This window comes from Phyllobates terribilis, unplaced genomic scaffold (assembly GCF_046119375.1).
Source record: "Phyllobates terribilis strain yellow unplaced genomic scaffold, ASM4611937v1 Scaffold_3__8_contigs__length_932513732, whole genome shotgun sequence".
NCBI lineage: Eukaryota > Metazoa > Chordata > Amphibia > Anura > Dendrobatidae > Phyllobates > Phyllobates terribilis.
Genome location: NW_027362763.1, coordinates 223,991,536 through 224,011,441, shown reverse-complemented (window position 1 = coordinate 224,011,441; position 19,906 = coordinate 223,991,536). Strand labels below are relative to the sequence as shown.

The 19,906-nt window shown below is 49.3% G+C and overlaps 1 protein-coding gene across 1 annotated transcript in view; it reads right to left on the bottom strand.

Moving 5' to 3' along the window:
- The window catches only part of CP (ceruloplasmin), a 123,042-nt gene that overhangs the window by 34,111 nt on the left and 69,025 nt on the right, over window positions 1–19,906 (bottom strand). Inside the window, exons 6-8 of the mRNA XM_073674642.1 lie at window positions 18,627–18,881; window positions 13,373–13,544; window positions 10,920–11,059 (exon numbers count right to left, since the gene is read on the bottom strand). Of these exons, the coding sequence (XP_073530743.1) occupies window positions 10,920–11,059; window positions 13,373–13,544; window positions 18,627–18,881 (567 nt within the window). The remainder of the gene's footprint in view (window positions 1–10,919; window positions 11,060–13,372; window positions 13,545–18,626; window positions 18,882–19,906) is intronic.

Below are 19,906 nucleotides of genomic sequence, written 5' to 3'. Positions count from 1 at the left end.
GACCCTTTGCTCACTGCTCCGGCAGTCTCGCTCTGCTCTGACCCTTTGCTCACTGCTCCGGCAGTCTCGCTCTGCTCTGACCCTTTGCTCACTGCTCCGGCAGTCTCGCTCTGCTCTGACCCTTTGCTCACTGCTCCGGCAGTCTCGCTCTGCTCTGACCCTTTGCTCACTGCTCCGGCAGTCTCGCTCTGCTCTGACCCTTTGCTCACTGCTCCGGCAGTCTCGCTCTGCTCTGACCCTTTGCTCACTGCTCCGGCAGTCTCGCTCTGCTCTGACCCTTTGCTCACTGCTCCGGCAGTCTCGCTCTGCTCTGACTCTTTGCTCACTGCTCCGGCAGTCTCGCTCTGCTCTGACCATTTGCTCACTGCTCCGGCAGTCTCGCTCTGCTCTGACCCTTTGCTCACTGCTCCGGCAGTCTCTCTCTGCTCTGACCCTTTGCTCACTGCTCCGACAGCCTCGCTCTGCTTTGACCCTTTGCTCACTGCTCCGGCAGCCTCGCTCTGCTCTGACCCTTTGCTCACTGCTCCGGCAGCCTAGCTCTGCTCTGACCCTTTGCTCACTGCTCCGGCAGCCTCGCTCTGCTCTGACCCTTTGCTCACTGCTCCGGAAGCCTCGCTCTGCTCTGACCCTTTGCTCACTGCTCCGGCAGCCTCGCTCTGCTCTGACCCGTTGCTCACTGCTCCGGCAGCCTCGCTCTGCTCTGAACCTTTGCTCACCGCTCCGGCAGTCTCGTCCTGCTCCACTCTCGCTCACCACTCCAGGTGGTCTCGTCTTGCTCTGCTCTTGCTCGCTGCTCCGGGCGGCCTCACTCTGCTGTGTTTGTTCACCGCATCTGCGGTTCTGTTCCTGAGTCCCAGTCTGTACTGGGACCTATCCACTCTGTGCTCCAACCTGTCTTCCTGCCAGTACCTCCCTGCCTGCATACCAGTCGTGCTTACCAGCATCCACCTGCCTGCATACCGGCCGTACCTGTCAGTACCTCCCAGTTTGCATACCAGTCGTGCTTGCCAGCAGCCACCCGTCTGTGTGCCAGCCTAACCTGCCTGTTCCTGTATTCCCCAGTGTGGGTCAACAGCCGTGTCTGGGGTCTGACCTGGAGTAGCCCCTGGTCCCTCTGCTCGGTTCCTCCTTGGTGCACTGGCGTCGTATGCCGTCGTACAACCTTGGTCGGATCGGGTGGATACTTAGTTACGCCCCTCCAGGCATTCACTCTCCGGTACAGTCCAGTGGAATCACTACATATACACGCACACGCCAGTCAGTCCGGGCGTGTGCATTACAGCATGCTCAGGCCATGGTTCCCGTTGAGCCCCACGGCCTTCGCTCTCTGAGACGTTTTCCAGCGAATACGTGCATCTAGAAGAAATTTTTTTCTTTTTTTTTTTTTTGCTACTAGCTGAGTTCCAGCGAATTTCGCACCCGTCCAGATGGAGCTTTCTGCACCCGTTCCTGCGGATCCGCCACGTTACTATGGGGATCCAAGACAGAGTCGTGCATTTGTGGAGCAATGCATGCTACACTTCAAGTTCAACCCTCTTTATTTTCCCACCGATCGGGTTAAGGTGGGATTCATGATGTCTTACCTAGCGGGTGATGCCTTGAAATGGATCACCCCCCTATGGGACGCACAGGATCCTATCGTCCTGGACCTGCAGGCCTTCCTGGTGGCCTTTCTAATGGTCTTCGATGACCCTAACCCGGAAGCCCCTGCTGAAGCTTCACTTCCCAATATCCTGGAGCAGCCCCGATGGGTAATGTGTGTGGGTAGCGCACTAGTCCTCCTGCCCGAAGAGACTACTGCCCACCCAGAAACCACACAGGATGACTACGCTCTTCGGAATACTTCTCCCAACCTCAAGAGGCAGTCCAGACTGTTATGCACACGCCCGGGCTAGAGCGGCGTGTGCATGTGATTGGTAGTGATTCCACTGGACCGTGCCGGAGAGTGTATGCCTGGAGGGGCGTAACTAAGTATCTACCCGATCCGACCAAGGTGGCACGACGGCATACGACGCCAGTGCACCAAGGAGGAACCGAGCAGAGGGACCAGGTGCTACTCCAGGACAGACCCCGGACACGGCTGTTGACCCACACAGGGAAATACAGGAACAGACTGGTATGCAGGCAGGCGGGTATGCAGGCAGGCGGGTATGCAGGCAGGCGGGTATGCAGGCAGGCGGGTAAAGGCAAGCACAGCTAGAGTGCAGACGGGGAGGCACTAGCAGGTAGGAACACAGGCGGGATAGAGCCCAGTACACACCGGGACTCAGGAACAATACAGGCAGGATAGGGCCCAGTACACACTGGGACTCAGGAACAATACAGGCAGGATAGGGCCCAGTACACACTGGGACTCAGGAACAATACAGGCAGGATAGGGTACAGGCAGGGCAGGACAGGACTGCCGGAGCAGCGGGCAGAAGCAGGGCAGGACAGGACTGCAGGAGCAGCGGGCAGAAGCAGGGCAGGACAGGACTCTGTTCACACGGAACAGACAGGAAGGGAAAGACAGAGCCAGACACCCACAGGGTACTTGCAGTGAAGTAGCGAGTGGACCAAAAACTCACAAACGGGAGTACAGAGACAACAAGCAGGAGTTAGGTACGAGTACAGACTCTGCAGGAAAAGGAAGGGAATGGACATAGACAAAACAGGTAAAGGATAGGAGAGAGTTCAGACTGGAACTGAGTGTACGGAGGAGACCGACACTGCAGCGGGATACAGGAGCGGGTCTGGGAATACTGCCCCCAGAGAGGCGGGACGAACAGGCAAGGAGCGTGTTCAGACAGGACAGACAAGATACAGGACACAGTTCAGACACGGGAGCTGACACCGCAAGGCAGGAGAAATACAGGACTTAGTTCAGACACGGGAACTAATACCGTAAAGCAGGAGACAAACAGGACTTAGTTCAGAAACGGGAACTAATACCGTAAAGCAGGAGACATACAGGACACAGTTCAGACACGGGAGCTGACACCGCAAGGCAGGAGAAATACAGGACTTAGTTCAGACACGGGAACTAATACCGTAAAGCAGGAGACATACAGGACACAGTTCAGACACGGGAGCTGACACCGCAAGGCAGGAGACATACAGGACTTAGTTCAGACACGGGAACTAATACCGTAAAGCAGGAGACATACAGGACACAGTTCAGACACGGGAGCTGACACCGCAAGGCAGGAGACATACAGGACTTAGTTCAGACAGGCCTGGAAATACAGCCTCCAGGAAGGGCGGACAGGGAAACAAAGACGGGACCTGGCACCTTCAGAGTGCAAGCACACACTGAAAGAAACACATATGCTCAGGCAGGGATAGAAGGGAGCTGCTGAGCTATATACCAAGAGACAGACAGCGATAGGCTGAGGACGCACAAGGGGTGTGACCCACAGCAGGTACAAAAGGCAGGAAGTGATCGGGCGCCGCCCTTAAGCAGCAGAAACAGACACAGACACAAACAAGACAGCATGGAGGGAAGCCAGAGAGACATTCTGGACAGGAGATCAAGTGCGCGCTCCTGCACAGTGGGAGATGGACCACTATGCAAGGACGCCGCCAGGTATGTTACAGTACCTCCCCCCTTACGCCCCCTCTTCTTCAGGCCTGCCAGAATCTTCCGCAGGGAATTCGAGGACCAGTCGTTCACTGGGTTGGAGGGGGACAGAGACTTGAGGGTAATCTCTGCTTCGAGGTACATCTTGTCAAGCTCACAGGAAGAAATAGACGGGTTATCAGGTACATAATGAGGAAAAGTCACTGTCTCTTTGTTATCTGGTGGTACCCCGGAGGATTCAGGAAACAACTGGAGGTCCTCCGCCGGGTCAGAAGAGTACTGAGGCTCAGAGAAAACATCTGCTTCAGAGTACACAAGGTCGGACTCACTGGAGGAAGCAGGCGAGGTATCAGGTACAGGAAATAGGAAAGTCTCTGTCCATTCACCACCAGGTGGCACCCCGAAGGGTTCTAAACACAACTGGAGGTCCTCCGCCTGGTCGGAGGGGTGTAGAGACTCGGGAGTAACTTCTGCTTCGGAGAACACTAGGTCGGACTCACTGGAGGAAGCAGGCGAGGTATCAGGTACAGGAAATAGGAAAGTCTCTGTCCATTCACCACCAGGTGGCACCCCGAAGGGTTCTAAACACAACTGGAGGTCCTCCGCCTGGTCGGAGGGGTGTAGAGACTCGGGAGTAACTTCTGCTTCGGAGAACACTAGGTCGGACTCACTGGAGGAAGCAGGCGAGGTATCGGGTACCGAGTATAGGAAAGTCTCTGTCCATTCACCACCAGGTGGCACCCCGAAGGGTTCTAAACACAACTGGAGGTCCTCCGCCTGGTCGGAGGGGTGTAGAGACTCGGGAGTAACTTCTGCTTCGGAGAACACTAGGTCGGACTCACTGGAGGAAGCAGGCGAGGTATCGGGTACCGAGTATAGGAAAGTCTCTGTCCATTCACCACCAGGTGGCACCCCGAAGGGTTCTAAACACAACTGGAGGTCCTCCGCCTGGTCGGAGGGGTGTAGAGACTCGGGAGTAACCTCTGCTTCGGAGTACACCAGGTTGGACTCACTGGACGAAGCGAGCGAGGTATCAGGTACAGAGTATAGGAGAGTCTCTGTCCTTTCGTTACCAGGTAGCACCCCGAAGGGTTCAGGAGGTCTCAGGGAGGACAGACCCAGGCGTGACTGCTTGCCTCTAAGTCTAGCACGTCTGGACTGCCTCTTGAGGTTGGAAGAAGTATTCCGGAAAGCGTAGTCACCCTGTGAGGATTCTGGGTGGGCAGTAGTCTCATTGGGCTGGAGAACTATTACGCTACCCACACACATTACCCATTGGGGCTGCTCCGGGATATTGGGAAGTGAAGCTTCAGCTGGAGCCTCCGGGTTAGGATCATCGAAGACCATTAGAAAGGCCACCAGGAAGGCCATTAGGTCCCGGAGGATCGGATCCTGTGTCTCATATAGGGGGTTGATCCATTCCAAGGCATCCCCCGCCAGGTAAGACATAATAAAGGCCACTTTAGCCCAATCGGAAGGAAAATAAAGAGGGTAGGCCTTAAAGTGTAGCATGCATTGCTCCACAAATGCACGACACTGTCTTGGATCCCCATAGTAACGTGGCGGATCCGCAGGAACGAGAGCTGATAGATCCATCTGGACGGAGCGTAATTCGCCTGGAACTCAGCTAAGGGAAAAAAAATTTATTTATTTATTTTAATGCAAGTCTTCGCTGGAAACTTCTCAGAGAGCGAAGGCCGTGGGGCTCAACGGGAACCATGGCCTGAGCATGCTGTTATGCACACGCCCGGGCTAGAGCGGCGTGTGCATGTGATTGGTAGTGATTCCACTGGACCGTGCCGGAGAGTGTATGCCTGGAGGGGCGTAACTAAGTATCTACCCGATCCGACCAAGGTGGCACGACGGCATACGACGCCAGTGCACCAAGGAGGAACCGAGCAGAGGGACCAGGTGCTACTCCAGGACAGACCCCGGACACGGCTGTTGACCCACACAGGGAAATACAGGAACAGACTGGTATGCAGGCAGGCGGGTATGCAGGCAGGCGGGTATGCAGGCAGGCGGGTATGCAGGCAGGCGGGTAAAGGCAAGCACAGCTAGAGTGCAGACGGGGAGGCACTAGCAGGTAGGAACACAGGCGGGATAGAGCCCAGTACACACCGGGACTCAGGAACAATACAGGCAGGATAGGGCCCAGTACACACTGGGACTCAGGAACAATACAGGCAGGATAGGGCCCAGTACACACTGGGACTCAGGAACAATACAGGCAGGATAGGGTACAGGCAGGGCAGGACAGGACTGCCGGAGCAGCGGGCAGAAGCAGGGCAGGACAGGACTGCAGGAGCAGCGGGCAGAAGCAGGGCAGGACAGGACTCTGTTCACACGGAACAGACAGGAAGGGAAAGACAGAGCCAGACACCCACAGGGTACTTGCAGTGAAGTAGCGAGTGGACCAAAAACTCACAAACGGGAGTACAGAGACAACAAGCAGGAGTTAGGTACGAGTACAGACTCTGCAGGAAAAGGAAGGGAATGGACATAGACAAAACAGGTAAAGGATAGGAGAGAGTTCAGACTGGAACTGAGTGTACGGAGGAGACCGACACTGCAGCGGGATACAGGAGCGGGTCTGGGAATACTGCCCCCAGAGAGGCGGGACGAACAGGCAAGGAGCGTGTTCAGACAGGACAGACAAGATACAGGACACAGTTCAGACACGGGAGCTGACACCGCAAGGCAGGAGAAATACAGGACTTAGTTCAGACACGGGAACTAATACCGTAAAGCAGGAGACAAACAGGACTTAGTTCAGAAACGGGAACTAATACCGTAAAGCAGGAGACATACAGGACACAGTTCAGACACGGGAGCTGACACCGCAAGGCAGGAGAAATACAGGACTTAGTTCAGACACGGGAACTAATACCGTAAAGCAGGAGACATACAGGACACAGTTCAGACACGGGAGCTGACACCGCAAGGCAGGAGACATACAGGACTTAGTTCAGACACGGGAACTAATACCGTAAAGCAGGAGACATACAGGACACAGTTCAGACACGGGAGCTGACACCGCAAGGCAGGAGACATACAGGACTTAGTTCAGACAGGCCTGGAAATACAGCCTCCAGGAAGGGCGGACAGGGAAACAAAGACGGGACCTGGCACCTTCAGAGTGCAAGCACACACTGAAAGAAACACATATGCTCAGGCAGGGATAGAAGGGAGCTGCTGAGCTATATACCAAGAGACAGACAGCGATAGGCTGAGGACGCACAAGGGGTGTGACCCACAGCAGGTACAAAAGGCAGGAAGTGATCGGGCGCCGCCCTTAAGCAGCAGAAACAGACACAGACACAAACAAGACAGCATGGAGGGAAGCCAGAGAGACATTCTGGACAGGAGATCAAGTGCGCGCTCCTGCACAGTGGGAGATGGACCACTATGCAAGGACGCCGCCAGGTATGTTACACAGACGTGCTAGGCGTAGAGGCAAGCCGTCACGCCAGGGTCTGTCCTCCCAAAGACCTCCTGACCCCAACCTTGAAGTCCCTGCTGAAGCTTCACTTCCCAGTATCCCGGAGCAGCCCCGACGGGTAATGTGCGTGGGTAGCGCACCAGTTCGGCTGCTCGAAAAGACTGCTGCCCACCCAGAATCCACACAGGAGGACTTCCTGCACCCGGTATCTGATACTTCGCCCACTTTACCCGGTGAGCCTGTCCAAGGGTACTCCGAAGCAGTGATTACCTCTGAGTCTCTACACCCCTCCGACCAGGCGGAGGACCTCCAGTTGTCTCCTGAACCCTTCGGGTGCTACCTAGTAGCGAATGGACAGAGACTTTCCTATACTCTGCACCTGATACCTCGCCTGCTTCGTCCAGTGAGTCCGACCTAGTGTACTCCGAAGCAGAGGTTACCCCCGAGTCTCTACACCCCTCCGACCAGGCGGAGGACCTCCAGTTGTCTCCTGAACCCTTTGGGGTGCTACCTGGTAGCGAATGGACAGAGACTTTCCTATACTCTGTACCTGATACCTCGCCCGCTTCGTCCAGTGAGTCCGACCTAGTGTACTCCGAAGCAGAGGTTACCCCCGAGTCTCTGCACTCTTCTGACCCGGCGGAGGACCTCCAGTTGTTTCCTGAATCCTCCGGGGTACCACCAGATAACAAAGGGACAGTGACTTTTCTACACCTTGTACCTGATACCTCGCCCATTTCATCCTGTGAGCTTGACAAGAGGTACCACGAAGCAGAGGTTACCCCCGAGTCTTTGCACCCCTCCAACCCGGCGGAGGACTTCCAGTTGTCTCCTGAACCCTCTGGGGTGCTACCTGATAATAAGTGGAGAGAGACTTCCTTGTGTGCTGTTCCTGGTACTTCACCCGTTTCATCTGTTGCTGAGGATGGCTGGATAGGAGGTAGCATCCTAGCTACTCAGATGAGACCAGTTTTGTCTCTTCCTGTGGACAGTAGAAGTAATCTCCTTGAAGAGAAGGATTGGCCCTCTAATTCCCTGCGGAAGATTCTGGCTGGCCTGAAGAAGAGGGGGCGTAAGGGGGAGGTACTGTAACATACCTGGCGGCGTCCTTGCATAGTGGTCCACCTCCCACTGTGCAAGAGCGCGCACTTGATTTCCAGTCCAGACTGCCACTCTGGCTTCTTTCCATACTGTCTGCTCTGCTCTGCTCTGGCTGCTTAGGGCGACGCCCGCCGAACTTCCTGTTTCTTGTAGCTGCTGCAGACACATCCCTAATGCGTCATCAGCCTATTGCTGTCTGTCAACTGGTATTTAAACCAGCTCCTCCTTGCAATCCTTGCCTGAGCATCTTGTTCTGTCAGTTGGCTTCTAGTCACTGATGTGCCAGGTCCTGTCTATGTTTCCTGCCTTGCGGTATCAGTTCCCGTGTCTGAACTGTGTCCTGTCTGTGTACTCTAGCCAACTGTCTTTCTGCCTTTCCTGGAGGCTGTATTTCCAGGCCCGTGTGAACACGCTTTTAGCCTGTTCCTTCTGCCCTCTAGGGGCCGCATACCTAGATCTGTTGTCTGTGTCTTTTCCCAGTGTCTGTTCCTGCCCTAACTATCTTCCAGCCTGTTTCCTGTCTCTCTCTATGCCCATATCTTCCCTTTTTCTGCAGAGTCTGAACTCGTACCTAACTCCTGCTCGTTGTCACTGTACTTCCGTTTGTGAGTTTGTGGTCCACTCGCTACTTCACTGCAAGTACCCTGTGGTTATCTGCTTCTGCCTTTCCCTTCCTGTCTGTTCCGTGTGAACAGAGCCCTGTCCCCTCTGCCCTGCCTTGCTCGCCGCTCCGGCGGATTCTGCCTGCTCTGCCTTGTTCACCGCTCCGGCGGCTCTTGCCTGCTCTGCCTTTGCTCACTGCTCCAGGCGGTCTCGCTCTGCTCTGACCCTTTGCTCACTGCTCCGGCGGTCTCACTCTGCTCTGACCCTTTGCTCACTGCTCCGGCAGTCTCGCTCTGCTCTGACCCTTTGCTCACTGCTCCGGCAGCCTCGTTCTGCTCTGACCCTTTGCTCACTGCTCTGGCAGCCTCACTCTGCTCTGACCCTTTGCTCACTGCTCCGGCAGCCTAGCTCTGCTCTGACCCTTTGCTCACTGCTCTGGCAGCCTCGCTCTGCTCTGACCCTTTGCTCACCGCTCGGGCAGTCTCGTCCTGCTCTACTCTCGCTCACCCCTCCAGGCGGCCTCGTCCTGCTCTACTCTCGCTCACCGCTCCAGGCGGCCTCGTCTTGCTCTGCTCTCGCTCACCCCTCCAGGTGGCCTCGTCCTGCTCTACTCTCGCTCACCGCTCCAGGCGGCCTCGTCTTGCTCTGCTCTTGCTCACTGCTCCGGGCGGCCTCACTCTGCTGTGTTTGTTCACCGCATCTGCGGTTCTGTTCCTGAGTCCCAGTCTGTACTGGGACCTATCCACTCTGTGCTCCACCCTGTCGTACCTGCCAGTACCTCCCTGCCTGCATACCAGTCGTGCTTACCAGCATCCACCTGCCTGCATACCGGCCGTACCTGTCAGTACCTCCCTGTTTGCATACCAGTAGTGCTTGCCAGCAGCCACCCGTCTGTGTGCCAGCCTAACCTGCCTGTTCCTGTATTCCCCAGTGTGGGTCAACAGCCGTGTCCGGGGTCTGACCTGAAGTAGCCCCTGGTCCCTCTGCTCGGTTCCTCCTTGGTGCACTGGCGTCGTATGCCGTCGTGGTGGATACTTAGTTACGCCCCTCCAGGCATTCACTCTCCGGTACGGTCCAGTGGAATCACTACATATACACGCACACGCCAGTCAGTCCGGGCGTGTGCATTACACCTGGCAGACCCTATTATAAGTAAAGGGGTTGTTTTACTTTCATTCTTATGGAGTGCCCCAGTCTCCTGCCTCCATGCTTCCTATGTGCCAGGGAGAGGTGCACTGCTGATGAATCAGCGTTTGAGCAACTGATTTAGAGTACTGCTGGCCAAACACTATGCTCTCAAATACGGCTAGAAGAGGCAACTTCGCCTCTGCAGCACTGGAGGAGGTCAGGGTCACTGAAACTGCCCAGAGCCAACTCCAGAGCAGCACTTGCAAGCTCTATAGTAAAGAACTTGCCTAGGAACATGAGCATGCGCTCCTCGCCTAGCAACAGGCCACCTCTGATAGACTGTAGTGGTGGCTGATAACCTAGGCAATGAGCTTTATACTTGTCACTGTCTATGGGAGTAATGCTCACACATGCGCAGTACTGCTCCTATAGAGCCACAGAGGTGAAAGGATCAGTGATCACACATACAGATTACGGCTCCGTTCCCATTATGCGAATAGGTGATAAATATTATTTGTGGACTAATCCTTTCCAGGCTCTGTAGAGATCTGCTTTAAAAATTACCCATCATAGTTGTCATAGCTCCAATATACTGTAATAGAGTATGATTTTTCCTTTTATTAAAATCAGACTGATATGTTATATAATTTACTAATGCAGTATAAGGGTGCGTTCCCACGTTCAAGATTTGCTGCGGTTTTGACTCTGCGTGTTTATGCAGCGTCAAACCCGAAACGGCCAGATTTTACAGCTTAGTGGATGAGACTTCAAGAAATCCCATGTCCACTATGCGTCTCTGTGCACCTGCGGTTCACTCGCGGAAACTGGCATGTGTCGCGGCTTTCAGATCCACAGCATTACAATTTCTCCTGTGGGTCCGCATGTGGATTTTCCCCATAGACTTGCATCAATGAGGAAAATCTGCATGTGAAAAAAAAAAATGCACGGACGCTCATTTGCATGAGGACAGAAGTCATGCGTCTGTTCTGCAGCGTCGGGGCTGCAGCGGCTCCTCATCGTGGGCACATACCTTTATAGTAATGCCACCTGCATTTCTATTGAAATGTATGATTAGGAAGAAATTACCTAGAATTCCAAGATGTTCTTCTTCCTTGGATCTTTCCTTCCTTTTTGTAAACGATGAATCTGTGTATTCCATATAAACCACTTTCTTATAAGAGCCGCCAATTCTGTTTTCAGTTTGCTTGAAAAATGTGGAGGATTCACTATAAATTAGGAGAGATTTTTTTTATTTTGTATGTGATAATAGAATAATGCTGTGATCGTATACAAAATATTTAGCAACTATGTAACACACTTGTGTGGAGAAGGCCAGGATTGGGATCAATATCCCTCAGAATAAAAGACAATAAAAAGATTATTATTATTATTATTATTATTATTATTATTATTATAGAACAATCGTTTTTTATTTATATAATAATCTATTATCATGGATCTGGTCTACATCGCAATATTTGCAATCTCTATGAATCTATAGAAAATTATCTACAAGGAATGGCAGCAGCACATATTTGGGGAGATTTATGAAGAGCTGCATGATGTAGAAAGTTGAATATTTTAATGGGGATGTGCCTTGAATATGTCCAGAGAACAGAGATTAGGAGGTATGTAAACCATGCGATAGTGACCAACAATACTAATGATAATGTGCTGCATTACTGCAACGCTGAAGAACACAGAAAATGGGAGTGGTTGTCTCAGTTTATGAATAATAATGCAAAGGTTCAAGTGATAGGGAGGTGCAGGACCTGCAGTGTCTGTGACTGAGAATTGATTGATCCGGGCTATACCACAGTATAGCACCTTAACAATACATTTATTTTCATTCTTGATAGTCTACAAACAAGCAGGGCAGTTTAACACCCCTTTGTCCAGGGGCTCGCTGGGCCATGGAGCAGAGGGGCATATGCTACACCCTACATAAGTTTGACCACCCTCACATTGGGGATACGTTTTTGCTTTTACCGCACTTCAGAAAGCTTACATATGGCTGAAAGGGAATCTGTCACCCCAAAACTCAATTAAACCTACTTACACAGTCCTATGGGGAACTTAGCTCCTACTTATACCTGTATAAATTTCATTTTTTTAGTTTTCTAGAAAGAAAAGATATTTTATTGCATATGCAAATGAGGGCTCCTTGGAGTACCCTTGATGTGGAAAAGGGTTCAGTGCACAGTTCCAGTCCCTCAATCAACATTCCATGCATATCCCCTTAGCCAGTTTGACAATTCTCACTTGCCCAGAGTCAGTGCTGTATGAATTGAATCCCCGGCCCCGCATGTCACTGACACTGAAATAGCCCAGCAAATGCACGCACAGTGGCAGTGCGGACACGCTCGCATCCCTCCCTCCTGTCCGTATCAGCCACCGGCTATTGGGTGGTCCTGTGTGCAGTGAGAAATGAGAGGGCGATGACAACATACCTGCACTGACACTCTGCAAAGTTACTTCAGCGTTTATGATGTTACTGCTGGCCCAGCTATGCTATAATTATAAAATAACAATGAGATACAGTGAAAATGCAATATCTGCACCAGTAAGGAGGAGGAGGAGAATGCATTGTACATGCTTTCCATCTCCCCCTCTAGTATGAAACAGGATGCTGCGGATTATGGGAAAGCCTGCTCACCACCGCTTGCAGTACAAGGATGTAATGAGAAAAACAAGCAAGGGGGCACTACTACAAACCTTAATTTATAAAATTTTTGGTCAGGTAATCTTTTTAACATATTTTAAATTCAGAAGTCACTTAAAGGGGTTGTCCACTACACAGAAAACCCCTCTTCAATTGCTATTTGTAAAATAATAACAGCCTGTACTCACCTTTGATGCCTGCATCGATGTTGCGCCACGTCTCCTGGGGCTAGCATGATATTGTTATGTCCCGTGAGCCCTGCAGCCAATTAGCTGCTGCTAATTGGCTGCTTTACTCTCACTTCTTTCAAATGAAACTGACATCTGGAAGAAGAGAGAGAGTTGCTGCTCTGCTCTGACTTCATCTGGATTTCAGTTTTGTCCAAAAGAAGTGTTTGGCTGCAGGGCTCACGTAACATAGCAATGTCATGCAAGCTCCGGGAGAAACGGCACCAACATAGATGGAATCACGCCGGCATCGGAGGCGAGTACAGGCTGTTATTATTTTAAAAGGGGAAATATAGTAATTTAGAAGGGTTTGTCCTAGTAGTGGAAAATCATTTGAATTGTACTTGTTCTAATTTATTTCATGTATAAATATTTGTGGGATAACCCCTATAATTAGGTTCTGGTCAATTAGAAGTGCCTCTCAGATGTGTTATTTAGTGACTATTACTACGGTATTATTGCTAGAACTGGCGATTAAGGCAAAGTTTAGAAATGATTTACTTATTTCCTTCACTTGTGGCATCATCAATTACCAGCCTTAGCCTTGGTTACAATTACCGTGACCAAAAAGAGAGGGCTTGTTGGCACTTACCTGGCACCCAACTCCTAGGCACATGCTCTACCAGCACCAATAATGAGACTCATCTCACCTTTCAGGATTATCTAGCTTTTGTCCAGTGAACTGATTGACAGATGTTGGTCCATAGTTCCAAATTACTTCTTCAGCAGCTATATAATAACGTCTTATCATTGATGACAACTTGCATGGCATTTTGGATTTTTTTGTGCAGTTCTTAACTTCATACATTGCTTGCATGCCACCTACAAAACAATATGTGAGGTTCATTCAGATGTCGTTTTTCAAAATGGAAATATGCTTCTAATTTATCTGATTTGTGGGTCAAAACTCAAATTTAAGTGAATGAGTCTTTTTAAAAAAAAATTAAGAAAAAAAAACTTGAATGCCATCCACGTCTCATCCAAGTGATTTCCATGTTTTACTGTTTGATGGGTCGGAGAAGATTGGATTTTTTTTTGCATAGGAGGACAACTGATGCCAGACTGATGGTAAAAACAGACAGGAGGACCAAAGATGGATTAAAATAGGATTCAGCACACTGGGTTAAAACGATCTATTTTTTTCTAGTACAAATAAAAAACCCTGACTTCTTGATAAGGCCTTCATGGTACATATATACCGTATATTCCGGCGTATAAGACGACTTTTGAAGACTGAAAAATCTTCTGTCTAGTCTGGGGTCGTCTTATACGCCGGTAATGCTTTTGAACTTCCAGAAATTGACATGCGGGGATACTCTGGGGGTGTTAATAAGCTGCCGTGGCCGTATCCCTGCCATGTCGGAGTTAATATAAGGTGGAGGGAGTTAAAATACGGCGGCGGTAGGTCCAGACAGTCAGCGCTTCTGTGCTGAAACTGACACATCGCTGCGTATTCCCAGCTCCGGACACAGCGCAGGGCTTCTGTGCCGACAGCTTTCACTTGTCACAGAAGCGCTGCGCTGTGTCCGGAGCAGGGAAGTTCGCATCGCTTCTGTGACAATATATGAAAAGCCGGCAATTCAGCAGCGGCATAAGCCGGCACCCGACAATTTAGAATAGAAAGAATAGAGCTTCACACATAGATTAGATAGATAGAAACATGTCAGTCACATATATATGAAGTACAGTGACAGTATTGCTTACTGTACTTGTCATTTAGTGTAAAGGATTTATTAAAACAAATAATAGTGTTTTCATGCACCGTCTCTTTAAAAAAGCCGGCCGGCAATTCAGCATCTGTACCCGACAATTTATAACAGAAAGATAGAGCATCACACATAGATTAGATAGATAGAAACATGTCAGTCACATATGTATGAAGTACAGTGACAGTGCTGGTTACTGTACTTGTCATCTAGTGTTAAAATAACGGATTTATTTAAAAAAAAATTGGCGTGGGGTTCCCCTTAATTTTAGTCTCTAGCGGAGGTTAAGCAGACGGCTGGGGCAGATGTTTGAAGCCTGGGAAGGGGGTAATACCCACGGAGCTTCCCAGGCTACTAATATCAGCCCCCAGCTGAATACATAGCCTTTACTAGCTATTAAAATGGGGGACCCCCCAAAAAAAATGACGTGGGGTCCCCCCTAATTTAATAGCTAGCAAAGGCTAGGCAGACAGCTGGGGGCTGATATTAATAGCCCAGGAAGGGTGCCATGAATATTGGCCCCCTCCCAGGCTAGAAACACCAGCCGTCAGCCGCCCCAGAAATGGCGCATTCATAGGATGCGCCAATTCTGGCACTTAGCCTCGCTCTTCCCACTGCCCTGTAGCGGTGGCAGGGGGTAATAGGGTTGGGGTTCATGTCAGCTTATAATGCCAGCTGACATCAAGCCCAGGTTAGTAATGGAGAGGCGTCTATAAGACACCCCCATTACTAACCCCATAGGAAAAGTTAAAAAAAACACAAACACCCAGAATAAAGTCCTTTAATTGAAATAAACACACAATTCTTTATTGTTCTAAATTAAACCATACTTACCATCACGCCCATTCCAGCTGAAGCCAACGATCTCCTGCAATAAAAGTAAAATAATAAAGCAACCTCATCCTTACCTTTCCATGGTTCCCACGACAGCTTCAGCTCTGCTACATCGAGATGACAGGCTGGACCGCAGCAGAACGCCGCCATCCAGCCTGTCATCCCGCAGACACTGAGAAGCGCAGGCATGCTTGCGCTCCTCAGTGTCTGGCTGTGACGGCATCCAGATGAGCCGACAATGAACTCAGCTCACCTCCTGGACGTCCGTCACTGACAGCGTGGGAAACTTCTACTGCGCATGCGGGGAGCAGGAGAATTTTCCCACGCTGTCAGTGACGTGCATGAGGTGAGCCGAGTTCATTGGACATGATCTCGGCTCATCTGGATGCCGTCACAGTCAGACACTGAGGAGCACAAGCATGCCTGCGCTTCTCAGTGTCTGCCGCATGGCAAGCTGAACGGCAGCGTTCTGCTGCGGTGCAGCCTGTCATGTGAATGTAGCAGAGCTGGACCGGTCCTGGGAACCATGGAGAGGTAAGGATGAGGTTGCTTTATTATTTTACTTTTATTGCAGGAGATCATTGGCTTCAGCTGGAATGGGCGTGATGGTAAGTATGGTTTAATTTAGAACAATAAAGGATTGTGTCTTTATTTCAATTAAAGGACTTTATTCTGGGTGTTTGTGTTTTTTTTAATTACTTTACTAGAAATTCATGGCGGTCATGTCTAATATTGGCGTGACCCCATGAATTTCGGGCTTAGGGCCAGCTGATAATGCCAAGCTGGCCTTAACCCCTTTATTACCCAGTGAGCCACCGCACCAGGGCCCTGGATGAGTTGGGTACAGCGCCAGAAGATGGCGCTTCTATGAACGCGCCATTTTCCGGGGTGGCTGCGGACTGCAATTTGCAGCAGGGGGGGGGGGCCAGAAAGCTTGGGCCTCCCTGCGCTGCAGATTCCAGCCCCCAGCTGCCTAGTTGTACCTGGCTGGACACAAAAATAGGGCGAAGCCCCACGTCTTTTTTTTTTTAATTATTTCATGAAATAATTTAAAAAAAAAGGGCTTCCCTATATTGTTGTGTCCGGCCAGGTACAAATAGGCAGCTGGTGGTTGGGGGCAGCCCGTTCCTGCCTGCTGTACCTGACTGGACACAAAAATATGGCGAAGCCCACGTCAACATTTTTGGGAAAAATTAATTACAAAATTAATAATAATTTAGGGACTGCATCTTTATTAACCCCTCAATTGTCATTTAGTGTTAAAATAAAGGATTTTTTAAAAAGAAAATTGGCGTGGGATCCACCATCATTATAGTCTCTAGCGGAGGTTAAGCAGACGGCTGGGGCAGATGTTTGAAGCCTGGGAAGGGGGTAATACCCACGGAGCTTCCCAGGCTACTAATATCAGCCCCCAGCTGAATACCTAGCCTTTACTAGCTATTAGAATGGGGGACACCCCCAAAAAATGACGTGGGGTCCCCCCTATTTTAATATGTTTATGAGTGACAGTTTTCCTGCTATATACCTGCATGTCATAAGAATTTAAATTAAAAAAGGACCATGTTAAATTCAAATCTGTTTTTTTTTAATTTTTACCGGTGTTTGGTATGCGTTGGAAAAGGGGTAGTCTTATACGGTGAATATATCCTAAACTCTACAGTCATGGCCAAAAGTATTGAGAATGAGACAAATAGTAATTTTTCCAAAGTTTACTGCTTCATTTTTTGTAATGGCAATTTGCATATACTCCTGAATGTCAAAGAGTGATCAGCTTAACAGCAATTATTTTACTTGCAAAGTCAATATTTGCCCAGAAAATGAACTTTAACCCCCAAAACACATTTCAACATCATTGCAGTCCTGCCTTAAAAGGAGCAGCTAACATCGTTTTAGTGATTGATCCATTAACACAGGTGTGGGTGTTGATGAGGACAGGGCTGGCGATCAATCAGTCATGATTAAGTAAGAATGACATCACTGGACACTTTAAAAGGAGGCTGGTTCTTGGTATCCTTGTTTCTCTTCAGTTAACCATGGTTATCTCTAAAGAAACACATGCAGCCATCATTGCACTGCACAAAAATGGCCTAACAGGGAAGAGTACCGCAGCTACAAAGATTACACCTCAGTCAACAATCTATCGCATCATCAAGAACTTCAAGGAGAGAGCTTCCATTGTTGTCAAAAAGGCTCCAGGGCGCCCAAGAAAGACCAGCAAGCGCCAGGACCGTATCTTAAAACTGTTTCAGCTGCGGGATCGGACTACCAGCAGTGCCGAGCTTGATCAGGAATGGCAGCAGGCTGGTGTGAGTGCTTCTGCACGCACTGTGAGGCGGAGACTCTTTGAGCAAGGGCTGGTTTCAAGGAGGGCAGCAAAGAAGCCACTTCTCTCCAGAAAAAACATCAGGGATTGACTGATATTCTGCAAAAGGTACAGGGAGTGGACTGCTGAGGACTGGGGCAAAGTCATTTTCTCTGATGAATCCCCTTTTCGATTGTTTGGGACATCTGGAAAACAGCTTATTCGGAGAAGAAGAGGTGAGCTCTACCACCAGTCTTGTCTCATGCCCACTGTAAAGCATCCTGAAACCATTCATGTGTGGGGTTGCTTCTCAGCCAAGGGAATCGGCTCACTCACAGTCTTGCCTAAAAACACAGCCATGAATAAAGAATGGTACAAGAATGTCCTCCAAGAGCAACTTCTCCCAACCGTCCAAGAGCAGTTTGACGCCCAACAATGCCTTTTCCAGCATGATGGTGCACCTTGCCATAATGCAAAGGTGATAACTAAATGGCTCATGGAACAAAACATAGAGATTTTGGGTCCATGGCCTGGAAACTCCCCAGATCTTAATCCCATTGAGAACTTGTGGTCAATCATCAACAGACGGGTGGACAAACAAAAACCAACAAATTCTGGCAAAATGCAAGCATTGATTATACAAGAATGGACTGCTATCAGTCAGGATTTGGTCCAAAAGTTGATTGAGAGCATGCCAGGGAGAATTACAGAGGTCTTGAAGAAGAAGGGGCAACACTGCAAATATTGACTTGCTGCATTACCTCATTCTAACTGTCAATAAAACCTATTGGTACTCATAATATGATTGCAATTATATTTCTGCATGTGATATAAACATCAGACAAACACTAATAAAAACCAGAGGCCAGCACATCATGTGAAAATATAATTTTGGTGTCATTCTCAAAACTTTTGGCCATGACTGTATATTTTAACAGGAAAGTAGGGGGGTCGTCTTATACACCAGGTCGTCTTATACGCCGGAATATACGGTAACTATTATTTCACAGGTCACATAGTGAGATAGTTTTGTGCTCTTGGCAAGCATTTGACATGACTAACCTTCCAAGTGGTCATTAACTTGACAGCTGAGGAGCCATTTCCCACTGTTCTTGGTCTCCATTGTACCTTCGACCATAGTAGCTGGGAAGAGACTAATAGTGTCCACACGATGCCGCTGCTGTGTTAACACCTGACCATGGAAGAATGCTGAATGAATATCCACCTCATTGCCCATACCGAACAGGTACCACTTCACCTTCGTGTTCTCACACATGGAGAGGCCTGGGAGGTTCCCGTACATGTATCCATTGATAGCTATAATATAGAAAGAAATTATGTAAGAGTACAGTGGAAACCATAACTCTCTGTGGAGTGATCACAAAGTCTTGTCTTTAATATCTACATAATTGTGCCAGTACTCCTCCTGATAGGCTAATGGGATTTTATATTTTTATCTGTAACATAAATGCATTAAAGATTGTCCAGCATGAAAAGTTATGGGAATTTGCAAAACACTTTATTTGGGGATTTATCTTCATTCCTGAAAAGAAAAAAAGGAAGTGTCTTCCAAACCCCTGCGTTTCCCCAGTCTATTTACCTGCCTTTAGCTGCATTGATATCAGAACATACTCATTTACAGTACAGATGATGGCAGTGAAAGGGTCAGCAGCTATGTCCTCACTAAGGCCAAGTTCAGTATTTTACATCAGTATTAGTAAGCGAAAAAACAAGACGTATGTGAAAAATGCAGAAGTGGCGCATATGTTTTTATTATACTTTTCCTCGGATTACAAATTTAATTGGAACGGGTAAAAATCACTGCAAGGATGTTGAGAGAATTGACATACTGAATCTTGGCTCAAAATACACATGAAAAAAGCAGCAGGTGCATGAGATTTCAGAAATCTCATTGATTATGCTGGTGCTGTAAAACGCTGCATATTTTACGCACCAAATACATGGCGTGCAATATGCAGCAAAAACACTGCAATGTGTGAACATACCCCTATACTCTGTTCACATCTGCACTGAGTGTTCAGGTCAGACCCTTCATCATAGATTCTGATATTCACCATGCCTGCACATAATGGGCTTTAATATAAGTCAATAGGATTCATGGGGCATTGGTGCATCTGAAAGAAAGCGACAAAATAAGTGTGATCCGAGTCTTAAGAGGCTAACCCTATCTTGAACACTCAAACATGTCTGTTAGACACGGAACCACTAGCAGAACCCATATCTGTCTTGAAATTGGGACCCTGCCTCGCGCTACTGGGAATGTAAAGGTGGATGCACATGCATGGCTTCTCTATTCACTCTTAGGGTATGTGCACTTGGTC